The sequence below is a fragment of the Nipponia nippon genome, unplaced genomic scaffold, assembly GCF_047370975.1.
Source record: "Nipponia nippon isolate SJK-2023a ecotype South Korea unplaced genomic scaffold, ASM4737097v1 scaffold_1, whole genome shotgun sequence".
Classification (NCBI taxonomy): domain Eukaryota; kingdom Metazoa; phylum Chordata; class Aves; order Pelecaniformes; family Threskiornithidae; genus Nipponia; species Nipponia nippon.
Genome location: NW_028262290.1, coordinates 162,648,249 through 162,675,461, shown reverse-complemented (window position 1 = coordinate 162,675,461; position 27,213 = coordinate 162,648,249). Strand labels below are relative to the sequence as shown.

Here is a 27,213-nt window from a genome sequence, read left to right as displayed (position 1 = left end):
CTACAAAAGGAACCTGGAGCATCAAGCTCACCCTGTAGATGCCTTTGTTGTAAAGTCTACCTTTGGCCACAACCTTGTTTCCTCAAATTGTATGAAAGTGTGTATATGCACATGATGCTTCACTCAATGCAACCTTGGTCTAATACTGGGCTTCAGATAATGAATGTCAGCATTTTGCTCTTCAGTATGGTCTTACAGTTAAGCAATGTTTAAATTCCGAAGAGCAATCAGCAGCCTTTGCCCTGGAACCTCATTTGGACTCTATCAGCTCCGTTCCAAATTCTCTGCTGACTTTTTCTAGCCCACTAAGTTCTGCCGCATGCCTCAGTCTGCTTCTTATTAGTCGCTCTGCTACGTTCCTCTGCTAGAACAGCCAGCTTCCCAGAAACTCCTCTTCTAATAGCTCTTGGTTCTCTGAATTTCAGGCAATATGTAATAGTTCTGCCAAAATGCCCTTCAAAAACCTCTCTCAAATGTAGGTCTTGCAAGTTCTGGAGAGTAGTGTTTCATGCCTTGGCGTATCATGTAATTAATTTTTCTTCATATCTTTCCATCTCGATAACAAAAAAGCATAAAAATCAGTTTCATTCATTTAAGGCTGCCCTGGGGATTCTTCTTGGATAATAACTTGGCTGGAGGAAGTACCTTATTCCAAGTCTTGCTCTCATCACCAGATTTTGGAAGATTGGTTGCAAAATTATCAATTTACACTAATTTGCAGTCCATGTACCAGGGAATAACAGACGTGTTATATTTATAAAATATTCAAAGCTCTCTCATTCATTTGGAACTTAAAAGACGTAGAAATTGAATCAAGAAAAGGCAAACAATTTTGTGATACTGAATTGTGTTCCTAGATGCCTGCTGCATATCTCAACATTTCTGTACAGTCAGTTCAGTAAGAGCATTTTGCAATGGGCAAACAGCTCCTTCTGTTTTAGCAAGCAACACATTTTGGAGAAAGGCTTTGGGGGCATTATGTGATTCAAAAGAATTCCATCTGAACCATAGCTTTCCTTATAGCAGTTTATTTGCCTTGAACTCATGTCTTACAGACTGCAGCCTCTTTGAGGCAACAAGTATTATTTCTTGCACGCTTGTAAAAGTGAAAATCTTCACCATGGTCTCCTTGGCTCAGGAATTACCCTTGTTTTCATGTCTCCAGTGGCACTAAGCTTACCTTTTGTCACAAGGCAAACACAGGGAAGACATAATTTTTGCTGTGTAGACTTGTTATGTGGTATCCACAAAAGGGAAGAAAAGTCTCAGAGCCTTGAACTCCAAAATCTACTTCCTAAGGGATCTGGAGCTGCAATGACCTAAACCTTAAGGCATCATGATAGCAAAGTTGTGTCTGCTTGGTGGAACCAGGATCCAGACCATGTGGCTGTATCTGTAATATTAAATTAGCTGGACCTGGGGCTGGAGTCCAAATAGCATGGAGTAGTTCACATCCATGTTATTAAACCCTCTTGGCCTCCAAATCAGGGTAGCTGCAGCGTGTAGACTATTGGGAATGTTCTCTGGCTCATGCTAGCTCCAGATTTGTTCCCCAGGAATAGTTTCGGAGTTGGCTATTGTATGGCTTGGGCCAAAACTGCATCAAGGAAAATGTAATGGTGTAAATGATTGAGTCCAGACCTGAGCTCAGTTTCTGATTCATTTACTGACATAAATACAACTGATTTATTACTCTCAGTTAAGAGAATGAAGTGAACGTCAGTACGGGCTGCTGTGAAATCACGGGCTTAGTCTGTTGTGTAACACAGCAGGGAGAAAAACACTTGTAATTAATGGAAGTGAAAGTCAAGCCAGCGCTCAGTCACACATGACACATCCAGGCTCTCTGCTAGTTTGAGGCCCTTCAGTTTACCTGTAGTTTCACTTAACCTGAGCTGATTTGTCTTTGGTGATGCTGGATCAGGTATTTGCTAGCTACAAATGATGTGTCTGTACTGTATGCTGTATTTGGTGATCACCAGCTTGGTTCAAGCCAATGGGATGAACTCCTAATTCATCCAGTACCTTATCAAGGCAGCATTTCTATGCAACTTGAGACACATTTGGTGTAAGTAACAGCCCTTACTTTATGGAATTTAAGTGTCTCTGGGCACTGAAGTAGATAACAGATTTTTTTTCCTTACACAGGATATTTCCTTCATCCCTTTTTCAGACCCAGCAGGACACATCTTCTGCATCCTCCTTATAGCAGGTTCTCACATTTCTTGTAAATATTTACATTAGCAATAGCCAAAAACATAGTGGGAACCTGAAAGGTCTAACGGGAGGAGAAAATGGAGCTCAGATCTATGTCCAAACAAAAGGTGGCTTTGTAGCAGAAAACGCAATCACTTGCTGATTATGTGTATGATTAAACAACTCGGGGAATAAGGGAACATCTCTCTGTGGTGTCCTTGATATTACAATCTAAAAGAAGTGCATTCCCCTTTATAAATTATTTTCTTATTTGTTTTGTTTCTTACAGATGCTGGTTTGGAAAAGAGCCAGGGAAATACATCGACTACATATATCAAGGGCCAGTGATTCTTGTTCTTCTGGTAAGCATGCATGTGGGTGGAAGGACACTGCCATCTCTCAGTCAGGGATAATTTGATATGCATCTGTGATGTTCCACATCTACTTTTATGTAAAATAAGACAAAAACAATTTCAAATGTCTTCAGCTGTTCTCTGAAGTTGCCACAGTAGCTAACATTCCAAGTCAGAATTGCAGTGATCTGTTTTTGGCTGTTTCCTTGACCTTAGGCCATTCTTTCTCCTCCCTCTGTAATGCCGTTTGCCTTCCTTTGTGGGAAGGAAAAATGTTCAAAAAGAGGAGGTACATTACAATATCTGCTCATCCACTCAAGGCTCTTGAGAACTAGGGCAATTCCATCACGCACATTGATTAGAAAAATGTAATCACAGTAAGGAATTGCATCTCCTTTTACAGTCATCTACATCTTCTACATCCCCATCATTGCTGCGTATTTGCTTGTTAGCTTTCCTGTTGTTAAGTTTCCTTTTCAGTGCCACCTACAGTTAACATGCTGTTCATCTGTTTACCCAACACTGTCTCCTGTGCCAGTGAACAGTAGGCAGAGGAAGAAGGAAGCTCATTCATAAACCATTTTGAACCATCAAGAGAAGTGCAGTGATGCTTTCCCAGAAAATACTGGGTGTTGATGGAAAAGATCAATGCTATTAGAAAGGACAATGCTGAAAAACCTGATTACTACTCTTCTACTCCTTTGCAGTAAAAGCCACCTAGGAAGAAGGCAGATGTCCTAACAGAGAATTCACAGGGTTCAGTGGGGTCCCCTCTCTTAGGGAACCAAGACTCGGTGTAGCTGTCCCTTATGCCACTCAAACACCCATGGGGAAGGTGCAAATGCTCCAGAATAGGCAGCCACTACCAGCTTTTTCAAGGCTAGGAAGACTTGCGCTCTCACCTTGTCAGCGCTGTGCTTTCATGTAATTCAGCATGAAAAAAGCTTCTCTGTTGCCTAGGAAGCCAGCTGAATGTTTCCTAACCTGAAATCAGGAGAGTTAATTTCTGTGTTAATTGTTAAGATGCAGCAAACAGGTCATATTGTGCATAGCTGAAAAGAGAAGAAACGTAGTAGGAGTCTTTTCACGTAAAAAATCTTTTCTTTATGTTCTAAGGAGAGAAATACAATTGGTGTGATACACACAATATAATTTTGTGTCACCAAGGGAGCCGCCCCAAAAACACAAACAGCGTCACAGTAAATTGACTCACTGATATAAAGGCTAACTCACAAACAAATCCTATTTAGACAACACAAGGTAGCAGGTTTCCAATACTCAGAGCATTTAGTTTTCACATCATTGCCTAGAAGTCTGTGAATCTACCATAACCCCTTTAGTCAACAAGATCTGTAAAAATCCTTGGATAGCATCTCTAGCAGACACCATAGGTAGCTGAGTCATGAAAATAGCTGTGTTCTCCCCAGAACAGCACTTTCTGTGTAAAGGCCCCAAAGAGGTACAGAAAATGGAGGTAAAGTTAGAGGCTACCTCTTTATACAGAGGTCATTATATCTGCCTCTAATTTAGAGCAGCCTTGAGACCCCTCTAAACTGAGCCAATAACTATACTGCCCTGAACTGACATCGTGTATTGAACCTTTCTACATTGGCCTGCACTTGAGCTCTAATTAAACCATTAATGAGATAACAACAGTCATTGCTCTGTGGGGTGGAAGGCAGCTGATATAATTTAAAGGAGTAACATAAGGGCAGGCCCTTCCCTCCTTCTCCTTATGGTTGCTCCCATCAGAAAGCACTGCTGAGTGAGGAAAAGAGCTCTCTGGAAATGTAGTCTAAAAGGCAAATCTGTAAAAATCCTGTTACAATACAATCCTGATTGCTAAAACATGCCCCCCCCCTTTTTTTTTAAAACTGACAGTTCAGTCTTGTGTTTATAATTAAAATACACAACTCCACAATGTGTTAAAGCAACTTGACAGGCTCATTTTTTGATCCTTATGCAAATAAAATGAAATCGTATATAATGACTCAAGCATCACTTATTATTGAAGTTACTGACCCTTTCAAGGGTGCTGTGAGAAATGCTGGATTAAGAGCGCTGAAGTTTGACGTCTGCTGTGTCCTCGGGGCAACACAGTCAAACATCACCCCCTCCCCGTACGTCAGTATGCCTCTGCCTTAACATAGATGGGGACTAAGTGCTGCTTTTCTCTTCCCTCCAGTGAACAATGATCACCAGAAATGGAAGACACAAAGATTTCAAAAATAGTACAACTTTGTGACCTCTTTAAGTCACAGCTAATGAGTTGGACTAATGAAGAATTTAAATGTTCAACTGAACATACAGGACAATTCTGTGTGAGAACTATCCCAGTGTGCTGCTGGAAAGATAGAGACACATGAATGTTACTAGAAGAAATTAATGTTATTTCCAAAACAGGGCTCACGCTAAAACCTAAAAGTCTAAAATCTCCATCAAATTACAGTTCCTGTCCACATGCGAGCACTCAGACTGTGGCAGTTAAAATTGTTTCTACCCACTTTAGTTAGTTAAAGGCCAATTGCCCAGTGTACAGCTCCGCTGAGTTTTGGTTACCTGTTAGACAAAAGTCGCATCATTATGTGTTCTAGAGGTATTGTTATACCAGCCAGGGGCAATACGATTTGAGTGCTCGTATTAGTAAATATTCTTAGTTCCAGAGGGCTAAAACCTGCTTCTAAAGATGCCATGTCTCTTTAAAAGATAGGAGGATTTTATCTGTCAAAAATTATTTCCACTGGTTTTGATTTTTCATTTTCTTGCCTCTATGCATTGAACTGCCACAGCGCAAGAGAGCATAACACCAAGAAAGAGGTCATGCAGAAGTGCTGAGCTTCACTGGGAAAAGCAGAGTGGCCAAAAATAAAGCCCTTTGATCATGATAGCAGTCCTCAAGTCCATCCTTAAACCGTATTATTCTCTGTTATATCTCAGGGTACAAAAACTTTGAACAATGCAGTAGAGAGATTTTTATCACTGCTTTCCTACTTGTCTTTAGAAAAAACTTGAATATTGACTTGGGCTGAAAACAGGGAAACAATTTCAGAGGCAAGGGAAATTGGATATAAATACTGATCCTGAATATTGGGCAAGAAACTTGTATTTTTATTGACAAAAAATGTGAGGGACAAAATGTAGGTATTCATCTTTCTTTGTTTCATTCCTGAATGGATTTTGGCTTGAACATATACCAGGAGAGATCTAACCATTCAGTACATTGGATGCTTTGAAATTCAGTTTCTGATAGCACTAGAAAAATACACTGTTAGGTATTTTCTCTTCAAATTAGTGGGTTTTTTAATTCTCGTATCTTTCCTCAGAGTGGCATAAGCAAGTTTTAATCATACATCCCTCTCTGAAGGTAAAGAAGGGGCAAAGGATTGGAAATACATGCCAGGGAACTGAATTTCAGCCTGATTTTATTAAGAATACATTTCTTACGTGCAATTTTAAATCTAATCCCTGTCAAAGAACTGATGAACCAGGAAAACACAGCAAGATCCGAGGATGAACCTCAGAAAATAGACACCAGAGGCAGTTAACTGAGCTGCTTTTTTTCTCAGTAACTACTGTTGTGAGCTGACCCCAGATATGAACTGCTCTGCAATATTTCTCAGAGTTAAAATTGTATTAAAATTTAATTTTTTCAAACAGACAGATGAAATATTTAGTTTTTTTCAAACCTTACATTCAGCTTTAATAGATTTTTTTCCCTTGTGCTTGACAACTGAACAGTTTTCCAACCTCTGCTTTTTGGGTCTCGTTGAAAATAATTCACCACAATCAATTAGCTTCTGGCATAAGTGGGTGTATGAGCTGATAGGAAGACCTGGAGTTCACTTCTGTCTCTACCTTCATCAGCTATTTACTTTTGAACAAGTTAGATTGCTGCTCTAGATCTGTTTAAGCAAGATCATTAAGCAAGCTTAATGATACTTATCTTCCGTTGTAAAATGCTTTGAGATCCCTGGATGACAAGTGCTGTAGAAGAGTTAAGTGTCCTTAAGAAGATGGGCTCATCCTTATTGCAATGAGGAATTTTGCTGAGGAGATGGCTGACACGTGTACTGAAGTGGTCTTTATGATGTGCTAATCAGTAATGAGATAGCATTTTTGTGGTGGCAAGATCAAAGCTTGCCCCAGTACTCAAGGTGTGACCACTCAAATGGATTTTTATAGCAGCATCTTGTTCTCTGTTTTGTTGTCTTTTTCTTTCTCAGCAATTCCAAACATTTTTTTATTTCCTTTCTTGAGTACCACTGGGAACTGAGATGAAGTCTTCAGGGAGCTAGCTAGTGTAATTCCAACATTTCTTTTGTGAATTAAAATACCCAGAGCTCATAACTCTTCATGTAAAGTTAAGATTGCTTTACTTTCCCATTGTGTTACCTTTATATCATGTGATTTCATGTGCCATGTTACTGCCTGGTCACTTAGTATTCAGTCGGTCTCTTTTCCCAAGTAACAAGCGATAGGATGAGAGGAAACGGCCTCAAGCTGTGGCAGGGGAAGTTTAGGTTGGATATTAGGAAAAACTTCTTCACCGAAAGGGCAGTCAGGCACTGGCACAGGCTGCCCAGGGCAGTGATTGAGTCCCCATCCCTGGAGGTATTTGAAGGACGGATAGACGTGGTGCTCAAGGACATGGTTTAGTGGTGGATTTGGCAGTGATAGGTTAACGGTTGGACTTGATGATCTTAAGGGTCTTTTCCAACCTTAACAATTCTATGATTCTATGATTCTGTTATGAGTCCCTATACAGCTTTTTGCAATCATCTTTTGTTTTTACTATCCTGAGTAGCTTAGTGTCACTAAAAATCTGTCAGCGTGCTTTTCATTCCCTTTTATAGATCACTAAGGTCTATGTAAAACAGCACAGATCTACAGATTTCTCTCCACTGAGAAAACAGACTATATATATGTATATTCCTACCCTTTCTTTCTTGTATTTTTATACATAATGCTCTTCGCTCCAAACCTATAACAGCCAACCTTCTATAGGAGCCTTTGGAGCAACAAATTTGAATTCCTTTCAGAAACCTGAGTAGACTATCAGCTGGATCTCCCTTGTCCATGCTGACTCTTTCAGAGGCCTTCACAAACCATGTAAGTCTTCCCCTTTACAACTTATTTCTACAAATGCTCTTCTTCACAGTGCTTGCAAAGAATTTGTCCAGCTCCAGCTCACCTTCAGGTTATGGGGTATAGCAATATCCTATACATAGTAATCACTGGCTGATGTCCTGGAAGACCATGTCATGGAGAAAGTTTCAGTAAACATCTGAGTTTGTTTAGTTTTTCAAAACCAAGACTGTGGAAAGATACGATGTTTTTTATAAGTATGTCACAGGGGAGAGTGGAGGTACTTAAGCTTAAAAGTATTACTGACAAAAAGGAAATTATCATAAATGACCATTAATATATTTAAGCTAAATTAACAAGACTTCTAGCCTTCATAGACGTAGGCTTCATTAGCTGTCTTCCAATAGAAGTAAAGGAATAGTAACAATTTATTTAATATTGCCCACTCGTGCAAAGGATGTTTCAATACAACTGTTTACAATAGCTATAGGACTTGACTCAATAATTCTTCCCATCCTGTGTCCTAGTTTATCAGTGTAATGAGACTGTACATTATTCACGCATTACACTTTTTTTCTTGAAATGTGCTGCTCTATGCTTTTGCATGATTATCCTAACACCACATAGGTACTTACACTTCTGAAAAGCACAGCTGTCTTTCTGCCATCCTGTTACATACATCTTTTTCCAATATGTCTTTAAAAGTATTTCAGGTAGGGGAAATAGGTTTATTAAGCAACTTAACCAATATTTATGTAATCCATTCCTTTCTAGTGTCGTCCAGTAAGATAAAATTTGTGGTCCATCTTAATCCTGATCTTCACTTCCTTTTGCTTGACTGTAATGCTCTACTCAAAATGTTGCAGTCCATGTTGCTAAAGTTCCTTTCTTTTGATATTCTAAAAAAGTCATAAATGTTTGTTCCCTTGCCATTTTATATATAGAAGCATTGCACCTATGTATGTATTTATACGCATTTCATTTTAGTTTTCCCTGAAAAGCATCCCCTAGTTCCATGCAAACATCTTTCTTGCTGCTATAAGTGCATCTCTGAATATTTTCTCAGTTTCTGCTGACTCTCTTCACACTTCTGCTTCCACTTCTGCATTGTTCTGTTCAGAGACTGATAATTTTATTTTATTATTATTGATATACCCTTTTCATTTTCCCTTCTCCTTCCTATCTGACTGGCTTATTTTTTTTCTCAACCACTGGATTGCTGATTAATTTAGTTTTCCTATTGATTTTTTAAATTTCCTTCTTTCTGCAGATTCCCAGTTCTTCCACTGCTAACAGGGTTGTAGTACATGACCTGCAAACTTGTGACATCCCTTAGTTTTTCTTACAAGACATTTATCATAGTTTTCATTGGTTTGCAAGCATGCTGTCATAGCTATACAGAGGATAAAGATAATACATTAATTTGACTACAGTCCATCCAGAATTTATCTCTAATTCTGCCATTGTTGCTATTACTGTCTTCCTGTTGTTTATATTTTGTAGCTGTGGAGTCGATAGTGTCAAACAAGGCATCCAATACCACGTACACTCCTATAATGTCTCTGTCTTTCTATAATTTCTAATTCTGTTTGTGAGATGTTCCACAGCCAATAAGAAACTCATATGACCAGCAGCAGTTGCCCAGAAAACTTACTCAGAATACTTTGCGGATAGGAAATCACATTTCATCAGCAAGGTGCTGGATGGTTCCTCTTCGGAGGAAGACTCTCTCTTGAGTCTTGTTCTTGCTGTCAACACAGGACAACTTGAACCTGCCCAGCCTGGGGAACTGCCAGGTGGACTATTCACAGCAGTATGTCCATGTTTTAGGCTGTCATGTCATCTTGGTCATCTTGAATGTGCTGGTGTGATGAGTTGGTTGTCAAGGGCCTATCACTCCCTCCAGGCAAGAACTCTTCATGTGCCACTGTTATTTTTGCAAGGATATGTGTTTACTGGTGTTGCAACATTCAGTGTGTTCCTGGCTTGTCAGGTGAAATAGTTGGAGAGAAGCCCTGTTGACCAGCACAGTAGTGAGAGGATCACAGATGGGGTTATAAGACTGGAAAAGAGGCTGTGGACATGCTCATGCATGATGCAGGGCTCTAGTGAGGAAATGGTGTGATCCCAACTAGGACTGGAGTTGAGTTTGGACTTGGGTTTAGGTGACAGTGTGTGAATAGGCAAGGGTCTGTGTGTTGATGTGTAACACAGACATGAGGTAAGGAAGATTCATTTACCACTCTTTCCCTTCCTCACCAAAACATGTCTCCATCCCGTACAATCTTCAGGATATGTATAGTCCTGCTCTGCTTGCCTGAAGAGTTGGTCTTTCACTGCTGCCCTAGGGAGTCTCTTCGACAGTTTCGCTGATCATGACCATCCACCACATTATGCCTTGCTCTTCTTAATCGCATCTCATTATTCCTGACCAGATAGCATTTTCCAGCACTTTGCTGTATGCCAAAAGGAGTCATTGTGGTGCCTGTGACCTTTGAAAGGGAAACTTTTGTGATAAAAGGCCCTGTCTGAGAATCATGTCAGGACAGTATGATAGAACAATTAAAACGAGGCATTAATAAACTGGCAGACTATTCATTTGAGGTCAGAATGACAGTATATAATGCTCCAGCTAAAATGACTGCTCTGATGCCAATTTGGGTTACTTAATTCTGGGGCGGATTTTACCACATTGCATAAAAATGCAAAGTCTAAATAGAATAATATTTACATTTCTTGAGAATGAAGAGGAGCAAACATTCTAGGAAGCACAGAAATAAAAGCTTTTCGTGAAGCATAAAATAGGGAGCCCAGCAGAAATGAGCAAAATAAATGCTAGTTGCCCATTAAACTCTCGAAAAAGAAGGAAAAGAACTTAACGACTTCCCATTTAAATTCCTGAACTTAAGGAAAACTGCAAAGAAGCCTTCACAGTCAGAGTTCCCTCTTTTGCACATCTTGGAATATTTTGGCTATTTCATCTCACTTAGGGAGATAAATTTCTTCTCAAATGGAGTTTGGTTTTTATGACAGAAAATTTTTAAGACCAAAATCTTTCACTGAAAAATTTATTTTCATTCAAAAGAGCTTCTGGTTTGTATGTTCAGATTATAACTGAGGAGTGCCAAAACAGGTGGTCCAAATGCTTTTTGAATCACTGTCTTATGACTCCATTTTGAGGCTCTGAATTTTCATTCCAATTTAGAAATGGAAGCTCTAAACCACCAAAGTCCTGGCAAGATATGAAAACTACTTCTTTCCCATCTGTGGTTGGAGAGTGTCTTATTCCAGCAGTAAGGGTATTCTTAGCACATCAAAAGTAAAAGTAATAGAATAAGAAATAAGCTGTTTTATTCTGCCTCCAAGAACTTACCTTTGGATTCATTTTATCTATCAATAAATATCAAGGGAAAAATCCTTAGTTCTGTTTTCCATTATGAAGCAGAACACATGTATAAACAGAAATGAATAAAAATATCAAATAAGATTAAAGATAAACAAAAAGGATGCACTGCCTGTCATCATTACTTCTCTTAAATGTCCATTCACCAGTCTCCATTTATGGAACTGATGTGTGGGTTTTGTTAGAGCTGTCCAGTTCTGAAAGAAATTAATTTGTTGGCACAGAGCTCCAATAATAACAAGAAAGTCCTTGACAAATAATTGTGTACTTTGCTAGATACAGTCCAGAGGCTCTTTTCTAGGAAAACTCACTTTGCAGTAGTAAGATCTTTCTTCCTTTGAAACGCTACTATATATATATAAGGAATAAACACCAGAGGCTTCATCTTCTTTGCTTGTAAATCAGAATCAATCTGGTAGTCACTACAACTGTATGGATTCTCTCCAGCTTAAAAAATAGCTCCATTTTCCTTTCAAAGACTTCAGCTTTTGCAAGCTATGTGCAGCAGCCTGTTCCCTGTTTGATTCCCAGATTACGTCTTCTGTCCTGAACAAACTCAAGCTATCATCCCTGTGAGCTGTGGTATCAGGCCCAATGTGGACAAATGGACATTAAAAAACCATCTGATTATGCAGTGAAAATTTATCTTTAGATTAGATCTCTTTGAGTGCTACTAAAAGGTCCTACTGAGCCAAATGCCTTTCTGAAACGAAGGAGTGTTCTTTTAAAAGAAATCATTAAAATTGAATACACTGAAATGTGTTTCAGGTAGGCAAAACCAGAAACAAGTATTTTGGTGTTACCACATTTGCATCTTTTGCCTTAGAATTTTTTGCTTGCTAGGCTCTCTCTTTGAGAGGTTATCCTATTCAAGTCTTAAAGATCTCGCAGAGAAACCTTAATGGAGACAAAAGGGAACCCTTGATAATGGTGCCTCAAAACATTTTTTGAGCTTTCATATAATATAATGTCACATATCCTCAGTAGATACAGCCACATTCATTCAGCTGAAGCTCAGGTGGGATGCCCCTGGACAATCTGAAGATCGCTGTATGATTTGTGTGGGCAACTGGTTCAAGTCCAAGCAGTATTTATCAAAAAACACTCATTTAAAATAAGTCAAATGAACAACTGTTCAAAAGTGCCTGTTTCTCTCCACTGAATATAAATAGAGCCTGGGATAACCAGCTGCCTAGAAGTACCCTAAAATGAAATTACACCCATCTAGCTCAGCTCCTTATGCTTTTACTCTTCTTACCCTCACTGTGTGATGGAATCGCTTTATAGGCAAGGCCAAGTCATTCTTTACTCTCTTAGGTAGCTAATCTAGAATGGGGAAGAATTACTTATTCTTTTTCCTGAAAAAGCCTGTGGGATGAAGCCAGTGACAGGAGCTTTGTGCGTATCAAGCCAAAGGCTGCACTTGTGACCTGTCCTGGTGCAGCGAGAGCTGTGGAAAGTAGCTCTGTGAGCAAGTGGAAAATCAACCCTTGAAAGAGCTGCATACATTATTCATAGTTTCTAAAGCCAGAAGGAGATGTGAATGATTTTTCTAACCTTACTTTATACATAAAACAGGCCATAGGATTCTCCTGACTTAATGATCCTCTTTGCGTCCCAGCCATCATCTCTTGGGCTGATATATATGACTCATTTTTCCACTATCTTCCAGCCAGCCCAGGATGCTCTACTTCCCCCTGTCCCATTTACCAGCCCTTTTGAAAAAACAAGACTTTGGTTTGCAGGGAAAGACAGATCAAATTTCGATGTTATTTTTTTCCACCCTCCTTCTCTTGGAACGGGTTTCTCTTTGCTTTTCAGGCAAATTTATTTTCTTTTCAAATTTTCCTCCCTCCTCCTCATGAACTGCTGAAGTATAGTACTCACTGACACTGGATGTTGTAAAGATGAAACCAAGATGAAATTGAGTTAATGGATTAGACCCATTCAGGGAGGAAAAGCTCATTGAGGCACAGAGATGAGTCTCTAATGCCTGTCTCAAAAAGTCCTCAGACCTGCCTGTTGCTGAAAGCTAGGACTCCTTACTTAGGCAGTGTCATGAGTATTTGTCCTCACACTCTTTCTTTACACATCGGGGTATGTGGGGTGATCAGATGACTGGGTGTCAGGACTGACATTTGTCCTTAGGTGACTATCAGGGCTTTGACAGGCATTTTAAATTGATTTATTAAATGTTAGCAAAGTGTAATTGTGTGAGTAAATGTCAGGTCTGGAGTTTGGACCAGTTTAAACTTGGGACCCTCCCTAAGAATCCAGAGGAGGTTGGATCCAGCTTTGCTATTTACAGAGCAGCCATTTATGAGGATCAGAACAGGAAATAAAACTCCCAGGTCTGAATTTGTTTCTGCAGTTAGGTAAGGTGGAATTTGGGATCAGTGTTTCTGGAGCCTTGGGTGAGCAGTGGGACAGATTTTCTGCAAATAACAATTATTACCGTAGCACCAAAGTGCCAAATGGGCTAAGGCAGCCAACCATTAGCCAAGGAAGTCGTCTTCTATTCCTTCCTGCTTTTCCAAAAATCATTGTGACTTTGTATTCACAGCTGTTCCACTGAGAAACGTTAAGACTATCAAGATATGATTTATTTAATCTAACTCAGAGGAGAGATCTTTTTGCCTAAATATAGGTGCCTAGTACCTTTTCAGATGCTCTATCAGCCCCACGTGGGTCTGGCAGAGAGGATACAGATCCTCTAGAAAGCTGATGCTGTTCTGAAGTAATAGTTTGAGGTCAGGCAAGATACAACGTGACACCAAAAATGGCTCTCAGTGACTGTGTATATGCAACTAAATCCAGCCCTGTAATACAGCCCTACAATATATGCCCTCCCAACAGGTCTGTCTGTGCAAGTCACATAAAGAGGCACTTCAAAGTGGGGAGAGTCATCTCATGCTGAAGTAAACATCTCACATGGACAGGAGGAACTATAATGTAAAAGTAGATATTTTTCTCCATCAGTTATTAAAGGAGCTGGTGGTAACTAGCTCAGGGGCAGGTATCTAGCTTAGGGCTGTCTAAAAGACTACTCAGTTTTATTGTGGGTGTGAGACCTAAAGCATCCTCTCCAGCGTTTGAAAGATTGCACAGCAAGGGAGAACTTTGGGAGGAAGATAGAAGGAAAACAGTATAACAATAAGATGTTTGCAAGACCATCCACCTTGTTGACAAGTACATGACTACAGACATTAATGGAAGAGGCAGGGTGACAGTCACTCTGAAATGCAAACTTGAGATTACTGAGTACGTCCTCGGGTGGATTTTAGCATCTGGCTTCAGACCCGCAGGCTTGAGCATTGCCCATGTGGCTAAGGATATGCAGCATATTCAATGCAAGAACTAGGAAGAAGACTCAGGGTGAGTGGCCTCAGTGTTCCTCTCTCCTAGAAAATGTTATAGAAATAATGTCCCTAGAAGGCTTTCCTCTGATGCTTGTTAAAAGTGACCACCAATGTATCTGCCTTCCTGTTGCTGCTGTAGACAGTTGTGGTCTTTTATCAGCCTGGTGTCGCATGTACCAGTGCCACTCATAGGCCTTAGCTATGCAGAAGTGCCTCAAATGGTACTGTGGTCTGTGCTTGGGTAGTTGAATTGTCTCCCTGAATGTGGCCTCCATTGGGATGCTCAGCTTTTGGTGGTACACAGCACGCAGTGAGCTTCAACTGAGACAAGAAGTATTAATGCTGCCAAGCCGATGAGCAAGCCGGCTGTCACCGGGGATCAGTGCAAACATATGAAAAATCTAGGTGTGAAGTATCCTTTCTGTATGTCATCATTGTTTTCTCTCTGCAAACCCTGGATGGGGGAGCTTAAGGGAAAGAGTGGGAGAATGAAAAAATTCTTTATATAGAATAAGAGTATTTCTAGTGAAGTAAGTCCCAAACTTTTCAGCTAGCAATTCTCGTTCTGGACTGATGAATCACACTTCTGCAATTTAATTTCAGAGAAGATTAAAATCCCTAATTTTTCTGATGCAGCCCATGGCAATTTGAATTTCCAGTTCCCTGCTGTCACATCAAAGTAGGACTCAGGAAACTTGAAATGCTTTCTTCAGTCCAGTTCATCATGTTAATCCCATGTGATTAGTCTTTTTGAACTTCCCCTTGCCTAAGAGTCTATAATTCCATATGGCACCTTCCATTATGATTGTGAAAGCGGCAAGCTTGCCTTTTTTGCATCCTCGATAGAAGTAACCCAAACCTGGCTTTGAGCTGACAAAGAACCTCAAGATTTGGTAGCAGAATTTCAGAGGCAGAAGTTTTCTACGGGTGAAGGACACCCCTGGCCCTTCAGTGGACACTTTCTGGTATCGAGGAATGGTGCAATCACCAAAGTGAGGAGTTTAAGATTCAAGTCAAACCAGTGATATGAAGCAGTTTTTGTCTCTGATAAATAAAGTGAGAACCAGTTGACTTCAAGCTCTTAAATATGACAAAGACAATTCTAGCAAGAACAAGTATACAAACTGCATTGTTTTATTCATTTCTTATACTCCTTAAGGCCCTGCTCTGCTAAGAAAATAATTTCAAAAAATGTCACGTTAACTCCTAGAGAAGCATTTTTGTATCTCACATAATAAGTGTTTAATGTACATAATTCCCAGCACTGCCAGCATCTATTCAGGTGCTTATTGCACCATTTGTTATAAACCATGTTACAGCAACCACAGGGAATGATATGATGGATGCCAAGATACTGTAATCATTGAAATATACCACATTGCACAGAAAAAAAAAATATATTTTGAGAACACCTTTAAATTGGCAGCTCTGCTAGAGTGTTCATAAATAGTAGGAAGTCAATCACAGAATTGTTCTGTTCATATACTGCAAAATGCCAGGAGCCCTAGGACTCTCGAAATGCATGCGAGATAAATATTTTCTCACAAGCTTAAGTTGTGACCTCAGCAATCCTGAGATAACAATTCTGTACCTCTGACAGTGTACATCACCAACAATTCTGAGGCAGATGAGCATGTTGTAAGCTACCCTACTTTATGTGTTGAAAGCAACCCAAAACCTGCTGCTAGGTACCAAATCCTTCTGCTGATCACAGTCTACAAATCAGAATCTTCTTTTCAGGTTTTTTTTTCTTTTCTTGTTTACACTGAGAGGGAACTTATGTAAGAAACTGGCTAGCAGATGCTACAACAGTAATTAGAGCAAATATCAATTCTCAGTGGTGACATTGTAACAGAAATAATAATTACCCAGCTCAGCAGATTAAAAAGGGAAGTGGTAAATCCATCATCTCACCTTGAAAGACTGCAAAAAAATAGGCATTTTTCAGGCATGATTCATCTGCTCTGTTTTAAATGTCTCTTGTGGAGTGCAATGGATAGTCTCCACTGAATACAAAGGGAGTCCAGTGTGACTAGCTCACATTCAGATCTCTGCAATGCAGTCTTGTGCTTTGGGTCTGGGGAGCCCTACCTAACCATTACAGCCTGCCGTGGAATGGGAGGAAGGTTTCAGACGCCTGCCATATCAACACAGCACAGTGCTGCCAAATACTCTATGCAGGGAGCCTTGGATGAGCTGAGCTACAGAGAGATGCAAATAACCAAACAAATGCCACCCTTAGTTCCTTGTGGCACCCAGGAAAGGAGTAAAGCGGAGTAAAAATAAGTTCCTTGCTGGGACCATTAATTTTGTACTCCATTTTCATTGCTGTTTTGAAAACTTTAATAGCTGTTGGATATTTGCTGTATAATCTGATATTTCTAGTAAACTTCTGAGTCTGTTGCAATCAATGGTAAAACCAAGAAGCTGTTTTCAGTCAGATTGGAACTGCAAAATGTGCCTTTTAAGGTACATCACATCCTTTAAGCCATTATTTGACTCACTGGTCTTATTTTTTCCTCTCTCTTCCTTCTTTTCCAGATAAACTTTGTATTTCTATTTAACATAGTTAGGATTTTAATGACAAAGCTGAGAGCTTCAACCACTTCAGAAACAATACAGTACAGGTAAGTCAGCTGGTGCTTCTTGCTGTTTGTGGTGTTAACAAAGAACTGCCTTGCCTGCCCTGTCCTTGTCCCGTTGTTGTGGTTTAACCGGCAGGCAGCTGAACACCACACAGCCGTTTGCTTACTCCCCCACACTGGGTAGGGGGAGAGAATCGGAAAAAATGTAAAACTCATGGGTTGAGATAAAGACAACTTAATAGGACAGAAAAGGAAGGGAAAATAATAATAATGATAAAAGAATATACAAAACAAGTGATGCACAATGCAATTGCTCACCACCCACTGACTGATGCCCAGCCAGTTCCTGAGCAGTGGCCGCAGCCCCCCCGGCCAGCTCCCCTGAGTTTTCGTTCAGCATGATGTCATATGGTATGGAATATCCCTTTGGCCAGTTTAGGTCAGCGGTCCTGGTTGTGTCCCCTCCCAGCTTCTTGTGCACCTTCAACCTACTCGCTGGCAGGGCAATATGAGAAGCTGAAAAGTCCTTGACTTAGTGTAAGCACTGCTCAGCAACAACTCAAACACCAGTGTGTTATCAACATTATTCTCATCCTAAATCCAAAACACAGCACTATACCAGCCACTAGGAAGAAAATTAACTCTATTCCAGCCAAAACCAGGACACCCATCTTTGTCTTTCCAAATGCCACTGTTGATCTCAGAAGGTGTCTTTCTTGCCCCTTAAGCTCATACAGTTAGGTACACAGTATTTATTTTTGCAGGCTAACCATAAAAGCCTGCCTGCATTTTTTCTGTTCACTCCATTTCAATGTCCAAACAATGCAAACAGCCTAGGCTTACAGGCATAGAGGCATGTACAGTGCTGCAGAAACCGGCCTCTTACCTCCTTTAGGCTTGCACATGCCCCAACACACACGTGAAATTTCCCCCTTCCAATGAAATCTAAAGGATTCGATTTTGAGTGAGGATATGTACTTTATCAATTTCTATATGTACACAAGCATATGTGGTATATTATATAAATATATCATAACTCCTTTCACTGATGACTAGACCATTCTTTCAGCTAATCTGGAGAATCAGTGAAAAACTGTTCAGTCCCTACTAGGTTGCTTCTCTGTCCCAGTCTCTAGCTTTGTAGATGCAGAACAATACAATATCAAGACTTCCCAATAAATCATGTGCATATGCATATTAAGATCCTTGTTCACACTAATATCCTATCAGAGCCAGAAGTAAAAGAAGAACAGACCCTGGGCCAAAACATTCATATCATATCTGTAATCAATAGCAGTATCATTACTGATGATTGCTGTGCACATGCAGGTATTTACAGTAGGGTTTAATGTTCTTTTTAAAGTCTAGGGTATGGGAATGAAGGGTGATTGTGCCCCCTCCCTTCAGCTGGTACCAGCATTAGTGTAACCACTCAATGGGTTGCATCATGGAACTGATCCTTAACTAATCATTACCTTTAGATGGGGTGGCTTCTCAGGTGTATCAGTTTCCTGAGCTGGCTGGGTATGCAACCTCACAAGCACTAGTATGGCAGAAAGGAGAAGACAGGACTGTTTAGCCCAGGGCAGCAGAAGGAAGGTGGCCTGGCCCCTTCTGGCAGCAGTGTGGACTTACATCAGCCTAAAGAGTCCAAAAGTAAATTCTTAGAGATCAGGAGATGCTGACTGCCCTTCCTCTCTAACCATGTGCAGTATCTTGTTTGGAGCATTTTTGGACAGACAGGTCCTCACACTGGGAAACAGCACAGGTTTTGTGGAGTAAGACCGGTCACAATCCCCTAAATCATTTCTAGATAAAATCTCAGTGTATCAAGCTTAGGCTTGAATCTTGATGTCCTCAAATCAGCCTGCTCTTGACTTTGGAGACAGTTTTGCTGCAGTTATGGGGTTTTGTTGTTTTGCTTGAATCCTTCCTTTTACTCCTGTCTGAGGTTTGGGGACAAATGTGAAGTTAATGCAGTGGTTTGATTTCCTTGTTCAGACTCTTCTCTGCACATTTCCTGAGAAACAAAGGGAAAAAATACCCCTTTTCCATTCTCAAACCTCATGCCATAAAACTAAAACTAGCATGAAAGAACCCTGATTCAAATCTCAGTACATTCTTATCCCTTCCGCAGTTTGCAGGGAGCATTAGAGGTATTAGATTCTGAGGCAATCTAAAGTAACTGCCTTCATCCTTGAACAGATGACGGTGATCTTATCCTTGCTACAAGCTCTGTGAGGGAATCTTCTTTTTCACAGCCTAAATAGAAAGCCATATAATTCCAGGAAAGTCTGGGGCAAGCCTTGCTGCTCTAAAGCTGAGTACTCCAAACATTTGTTAAGCAAGTATTAAATGATGTGGCAGCTACTTTGTTAAGACTGTCAATCTATCCTGACACTGGCAATGTTTTTGTGCTCCCCTGCCTGCTTACCTGCCTGTCTTTATCTGCCTCTTACGGCATTATACAGAGATTTATACAGACTGGGCAAAAATGCAATCATCGTCTGTGTTTGTCCAGTATCTAGCACAATGAGGTGCTGTTCTGCAACTGACATCCCAAGGCACTATTATAGCACCAAGGCCAGGTTGGATGGGGCTTTGAGCAACCTGGTCTAGTGGAAGGTGTCTCTGCCTGTGGCAGAGGGGTTGGAACCAGATGATCCTTGAGGTCCCTTCCAACCCAAACCATTCTATGATTCTATAATTCTATGAATAATAAAGATTAGCCCCTAATAATTCTGTTAATAATCCCTTATGCTTCATTGTGCACCACCTGCTTGTTTATTATTTAGAAGACAGGCCTAAGCAATTGAGTTGGATGTGCAGAGAGAAAGCATTCACACTCCAGACAGAATCAAAAGATGGGCATAGAGCAGGTCTCATGGGCACAGCATTCCTGCCCTGGTCAGCAGCTAAATTGTACACTTACCACATCACCCTGAGGTGTAAGAAATCACTCACCAAACCTGCAGAGAATCTCAAGGCTTCAGCCTAATGGAAGCCTCATTGATAGGACAGAAACTGTCTGGAGGAAGAAGAGAGAGAAAGGGAGGGATATAAAAAAGGGTCACATTTGTCCCATGGAGTGTGCGGACAAACAGCAGGACATGTCTCAGGCTGTCCTTTTGTTTTCTTCTCACCCTGTTTGACATGTGCAGGTGCTGAGCTGTCTTAAGGACTGTTCAGCACTAAATTCCCTCTCTAGCTGATGTAGGTACTTCACTTCCCTGTGATTTGCTCTGAGACTCATCCCCTCTCTCCACTAAAGGAGTGATTTGTTTGGATTGGGTCAATCTACAGTGGTTCAGATAACACAGTTGCTCTTTCTTGTGTTCACTTGCGTTTTCTGTTTCCTGCCCACAGGAAGGCAGTCAAGGCAACGTTAGTTCTTCTGCCTCTGCTAGGCATCACCTATATGCTCTTCTTTGTCAACCCTGGTGAAGATGACATTTCCCAGATCGTCTTCATCTATTTCAATTCCTTCCTGCAGTCTTTTCAGGTAAGAGAGCAAGTTTACAGCTGGTATCAGCTACTGCTGAAAGGTTCCTCAGTGCTTTTCAGCCATGAAACTTACGGCAATGAAGTCCATGATAGAAATATTAGTTGAAAATAGCTCAGCTTTGTTCATGGGTATGTAATAGATATATAAGCATGTCATATGGAGTGGAGATCTCCTCTCAGGTGTGTACAGGAGGGATTCATCTGCCTTAACATCAGCACTATGTTCAGTCTATAGCTACAGCTCCTCACCTGGGCTCCATATAAAGTCAATGGAGAGAGACGTGATGTTTCATTCTATCCTAAACTGCCTGAGACAGGATGCTGAATCACCCTCCCAAGGTACCTCTCTCTTCACAGAGCACACAGTGAGCTGAGACTTAGACTAGATGTTGCTAAAACAAAGGGAAACAACTCCTACCTGTCAGGCTCACTTGATTAGGACATTAGCTGGATTGCCCAGCCTCTCACTCCAGCTCTCCTGCAATGGTGCATGCACGTAGCCTGTACCAACTGAGAACTCATACCCTATCTTCTCCCTCCCCTGAATTTAATAGGAGTTCTGCCAGGATGTAAAAGGCAGGGGAACATGAGTAATTGCCGCAGCTTTCTGGATTTGGCACAAAACCAAAAGTGACTGAAGACCTTGAATGGTATTTAGCCACACATTTCTGCTTAGGTGTGTCCTACAGCTTTACCTCTGCTTAAAGACCTTCTTGAACTAGGGTGGGCCTATGTTTGACATTAACGTTTTACCTCTGATATCTGCAGAAACAAGCACTCTAATACCCAGGATATCAATACAAATATACAGCGCACATGCTGTCAAGCCAATTCTAGGGTTATGGATTACAAAAGTTTTGAGCTTTGGATTACTATTTTTACTGATTGCATGTTTAGCTTTGAAACACAGAGCATCCCACCAGAAATGGCACCCAAATATCCAAAATGAAAAATGTCTCTTTTAATCTATGAACAAAGGAACTTTAGCCTTTACCATGGAACCAATCTACATTTTTCTTTCCCTAAAATTAATTGTATTTTTTATCTGCTGATGCTCAATGTCTCAAAAACTGCTACACTGCTTATTTTATTGTTAGTGTTATGAAGACATATGTAAGAAAGAAAGCACAAGAAGTCTCTCCTTTATGGTGACAGTAATTACAGTCCATTGCTGAAAGCAAAATGGGTAGGATTCTGCTTGCACATTTAGAGATGAAAGTGTCATCATGTTGTCATCTGAGCTTCCATTATAGTCATTACAATCTTTGCAGTCATTACAGGGGTCTAGTCACTGCTGTCAATAGATTCCACAGAGCAATTCAGCTCAGACAGATGTAAGCACCCTGATGATACACTTGCCCACATAAGACCATCTAAAGCCATTTGACAGCCCCCCGTAAGTGTCTGAGACATCCGCATATAGCTGGCAGGCATGACATAGCACCTGTGAGGGGTCTGGGCCATTTTGGGGAGGCAGCTGGAAGCTGTAGATATGCTTTAGCACAGCTGAAGTGGCAATCCCCTCTATCAGTGGAAGAGCTGTCTAGGTTCTAGCTCTCATGTCTCACCTGTGAGCTTCAAGACACTTAGTATTTTCTCATGAAGTTGTAGGGTAAAGATTTCATCTGTCTGCAAGTGGATGATCTCAACACAATTATGTTTTTGCTCAGGATGATCCTGGGATAAAGCTCAGTCCCTAATTCTGTGTGTGAAAATACTTACCTAATAATTGACTGCTTTCTATTCTTTCCAGGGTTTCTTTGTGTCAGTATTTTACTGCTTCTTGAATGGTGAGGTAAGTAGTGTCCCCTGCTGTCAGTGTAATTGATTCTTGGGAGGTGGAACCTACTTGAATGCCTGATTATAGGGACATGAGATGTTTTTACATGGGGTCATAGTCCCATCAGTCTGTTGCTCTTGCACAAGTTTCTGTTAATGTGCATCTGAATTTCCCAGCCCTCTTTGTAGGTGTCCTTTGTTGATAAAGCTTTATCAAATCCAGATTATTACCTGGGAAGTCAGGGCAGAGAAAAAGAAGTCTTCTCAGATCATAAAAATTATTGTTCTTCATTTAAGACTTCTTTGAAGTTTCTCATTAATTGCAAATATGATTTCTGGACATACATGAGCATTACTTCTGAGCTGGGCTCTTGTTAAGGGTATGCTGCAGGGGTTTTTTTATATAGTTTATTTATTTTATATAGTTTTATAGTTTATTTATTTTATAAAGTTTATTATAAATCCCACATTTATATAGTGGGATTGCCATGCTGAGTTGAGTGAGTTAGTTTTTCTGTGTGGATATCTGTCTCCGAGTGATCAATACCTGTCACATTCAGAAAAGAGGGTTGGGAACAGGGTTGGTGGTGTTCCTCAGAATTTATTTTAGCTACCGCTACTCAAGCAAGAAATGTTTCACTAATATCCCTCAGTGTTCGACTTACACCCCAAAGTGTGAGAGATCTGTATCTTTTCCCATGCTTACCCTGCCAGTGTCTCATTTACCTGCACTTAAGTGTGTCATCTTTGTCCAGTTAAAATTTGGGTCTCTGCAGAAATTAATTCAATGTCTTAATTATTCCTGCTGTATCAATATGTATTTTGTTTCTGCTGCTTCTTAACTTCATTGTGGGCTCCCTGTGTGGCACTATGAGAAAGAATGGGCATGTCTTCTCACCCAGCTGCTCTGCAACATTTTCTATACCTCAACCAATGAAGCACGACTTTTTTTTTTTTTTTTTTTTTTTTGCTTTTCTTCATTTCCCTTCTTCCTCATTAATTCTGAGGCGATGTCAACAAGAAGCAACACTGCTTTCTCAGGTTAGGCACATGCTACTTTTATATACTGGCAACAGAGTGTTCTCTTTCCAACTTCCCTTCAATAAATTCTGACCACTCCATTTGCCTCTTAATAAATAGGGAGGTGAAATCTTTCTCAAAGAGTACAGACACCTCAACTCTGTGACTACGGTTACCTCAAAACCTTGCCATATATCTGAGTTGCTTTGTGACCATACTTTTTTTTTTTTTTTTTGTGAGCTGCTGTGCTGCACAATCTGATGGGGTTAAAGACACCAGAAGTCTGGCATGTCCCTTCAGTAGCACTTGTCGTATTCATCAGGTTGACACTGTCAATGCAGAAGGAGAATCTTCCATGTAGACAACAGCCTTTTTTTCTGTCTTTTTTTTATTTCTTTTTTTTTTTCACTGCTGCCACAATGAACATCAGGGCCTGGAACCTGGGCCATATGATTTCATAGTCAGTCAGGACTCTGTATCACCCTAGTGCACACTTCCATTTTGTGCACTTGGGCTAAGACCAGTTGGCTGTTCACACCAGGCTTTCGCTCTTTTGGCTGTTCTGGAATTCTTTCAGCTGTCTTGTAGTGGGAGAACTATCTCCTTCACTACAGCAGTCTGAAGTTCTCTGTCCAAGGCCATGAGCCAACTTCTCATTGCCTGTAACTTAAATGAGTTCAAACATAATCAGGCTTGTTGAAAGGCAGGATGATTCATCTCATGTACATCTTCTATGCCTTGATAACAATCTACTAGCAGAGCTGGAATTATTTCCACAACAGTGATTTTCCCAGCTATGTCACACTACTATTACAGTTTGAATGGGCATTTCTGTAGGAGTCAGTTCAAGGTTAAGACACCCAACTTGAGTGATATCTTGATTCATTTCCCTAAATATAGATATCTAGTGCCGCTTGAGAGGCTATAGAGTATCTGAGGCATCCATGTGGGTCTACCAGATATGATACAGGATCTATAGAAGATTCACACCTTCTGACTGGGAAGTGGGAAGCCAAGTGGGATACAATGGGGCTTCTCAAATGGCACAAGCTCTCTATGTCACTAACTCAAGCCAGTCAATACAATCTTTTTCTCATCAGCTTAGCCTACAATAGACACCTCTGTTTGCTTACTTGAACAACTCTAGTCTTCACTGACAGTATGGACTACCTCTCCACTGACTATAATGCATACCTAGACACTCCGGTCACTACGTGACATGTAGACACCTACAAACAGCTGAATTTGTGAGCAAAATATTCCCTGTAGCCATATGTTTATGTCTAATGTGCAACTTCTGCTTGACTGGCTAAACCATGGCAACTCCCTAACTACTTCTTTGAGATATAAATCTGAACTCCCCAGATATTGCAGTATTGTCTACTTCAAAACTGTGAAAGGGCTTTGGACTTGTCTTAAGGTACTGTGGGAATTTTTTTGAAGTATCATCAAGGTTTTAAAGGATGGAATTTCCTGCTCAGTTCTAGCTCCAGCTCTGCACAGCTTAGAAACAAGTAGCAAATTCAGTGAATTTTCAGAGCTTTCTAGGTTTGTAATCATATTGTCCAGAAAAAAAATTGCATCTTATAGTATACTATTATAAAAGCTCTCCCTTGTGATACTGCCTATCCTCCCTAGATCTCCACATGCTCACAAGAAGACCTTATGTTTCCCAGATCACATCCTGAAGCCCACATCACATTGCAAAAGCTTGCAATAATGCTGTGTTTTGCCTCCTTGTGAAGCGAGAGGCCGGTACAGGCTACATTGCCAGCTGAGGCACATATGAAGGTCCTGGTTGTTAGCATAGTGTGTTTTCTTATTCTGAACTTCCATGTCTAAGCAGTGAAAGCTATACTGATTTACTGCTCAGTTAGATTCGCACTACATTGTTTTCCTCAATTATCTGCTATGAAAAAGCCTGTATTTCTTAGTGCATGTGAACAGCATCACATCAGAAGTACAGAAGTACTGAAATATCATTTGCATTCTCCTGACATCAGTTGCTCTCAGAGAGGCATCCTTACTAGAAGTGGTGGTGAAGGTAATGCCACCCTATCCACATGAGGTACCAGCACTCTTAGTAAGATCCACAGTAGATTTTGCTCTAAAAGAGGAAAATAGCCTGTAAGTGGTAGCCTTTCAGTAGCCTGAAATCTTTATAAATATCACTGAAGCCTTGTTGAACTATTAGCTCTTCAGTGAGGCTGATATTCCTGTCTCTGTGACAGATGGGCTGATGACTTGCTATCTCAGAAGGTTTTAAATACTTCAGGTTTTCCGATTATGACAGAATTGGGTTCTTTAAATGCATGTAATTAATAGTCTTTAACAGGTTATTCATCCCACACAGTGCCAGGCCTGCTCTGAATGATGACACAGGCAAAAAGGCTAGAAAATCCATTAATTTAAAGCTTTAATAATGCTATGATCTCAGCTGCATCTCTACCACTTCATATTTGATACAGATGCTACTAGGTACTTACAAACTTCCAATAACTGTCTATAGTAGAGCTCAAATAATATGGATCTCAGATGAAAGTTATCAAAGTTTCTGTCTTTTTGTCAGTGTTCTATCTGTGAAGTTTGGCAAATGAAACAGAAAAGAGTTTTTTCCCTGTAACATCTTGGAGCCTCCCCTGATTTAAACAAACATGTCCTTATGAGAGTGTTTCTCTTCCTATGAGCTCTTTTACCCCAAATCAGAGGAGTAACACAGCTGTGCTGCGTGAATAGGTCTGATGTTCTAGTGGAGAAGGCAGCGCCTCCAGCACTCTAACTGAAGATGGCACCTTGGTAATAGAAGCTATCACCATAAAAGGTCTTGGACCTGATTTTGCAGTGATTTGTTCTGACACTTCAGCAGTGGGATCACTGAAGGGAAAAAGTGAGGCTATTAAATTGCAGTCCATGCAAAGAATTTCAAATGGGACAAGTTTATTTCCTTATGTTTTGGAGTGGGCATTTGACCTGGGAATACAAACATCTCCCTTTCCCTCATTTCCACAACACACAATATGTTTCACACAGATCTTGAACTAGCTTTGTTGGCTGCAGTGAGAATTAAGCCAATGGGCCAGGTCTTGAGAGAGTATGTATCATTCAGGCCCCTCTACTGAAGATAGGATCCTTCAGATTTTTAATATGAATGTCTTTCCAAGCCAATACATTATACACAAGTTATTGCAGTGAACCTAAGGAGAAGAAGCAGTTTAGATACAAGGTTGACATTTTTTAATGTTTTATTGCTTCTGAAAAGTTCTGAAGCTGTTTTGAACAAACTGTGTGTGCCATGGATGGGCATGAGAGGCATTGGCACTTGACTCATATTAATTTGTCTAGAGACTTTATGGAAAAAAAAAGTTGTATTTTTTGGACACAAAGAAAATCTATTAGCACTAGAGGGCAAAAATATGCAAATTTCATTTAATCTGAGTGGTAAGGAGCATCTCTGGACTTCCAAGAAAATTGAAGATGAGAGGTTTCTGAGAATTTAAGATGTTATAAAAAAATGGCATCATGAAAAATATGTATGCATTTATGTTAAATGCCACTTAAAAAGAATGAATGTAGGTTGTGAACTTCTTTTTCAATGACTGCAAAAATCAAGATGCTCCTCAGAATTTTTTATATCAACTCACAGATAACGAGACTGAATTTAATTTCACATAACACTGGATTTAAAAAAAAAAAGGTTAAGATGGAGTTTTTTGGAACAAGGATAGATACAATGGCTTGAAACTGTGCTGAAGAAAATGCATTTCCACAAAACTCCTGTTGGACAATTTTTATTGCACTTCACTAAAAAATCTTTAGTTTTTAGTTGATGAAATTTATTCTACCTAAATCAGCTTGTTTATAACAAGGTAATAATGTTTAATCAGGGATATGCTTTCATGGTATATCTCATCCTTATGTAAGTTTGGATG

General features: G+C 40.2%; 1 protein-coding gene across 2 annotated transcripts in view; it reads left to right on the top strand.

The window, feature by feature from the left end:
* CRHR2 (corticotropin releasing hormone receptor 2) overlaps nt 1-27,213 on the top strand; it is a 171,574-nt gene that overhangs the window by 129,592 nt on the left and 14,769 nt on the right. For both annotated transcript variants that reach the window (XM_087731325.1, XM_009475346.2), the window contains 4 exons: nt 2,486-2,558; nt 16,938-17,023; nt 20,348-20,483; nt 22,239-22,280. In XM_087731325.1, the coding sequence (XP_087587451.1) occupies nt 2,486-2,558; nt 16,938-17,023; nt 20,348-20,483; nt 22,239-22,280 (337 nt within the window). The remainder of the gene's footprint in view (nt 1-2,485; nt 2,559-16,937; nt 17,024-20,347; nt 20,484-22,238; nt 22,281-27,213) is intronic.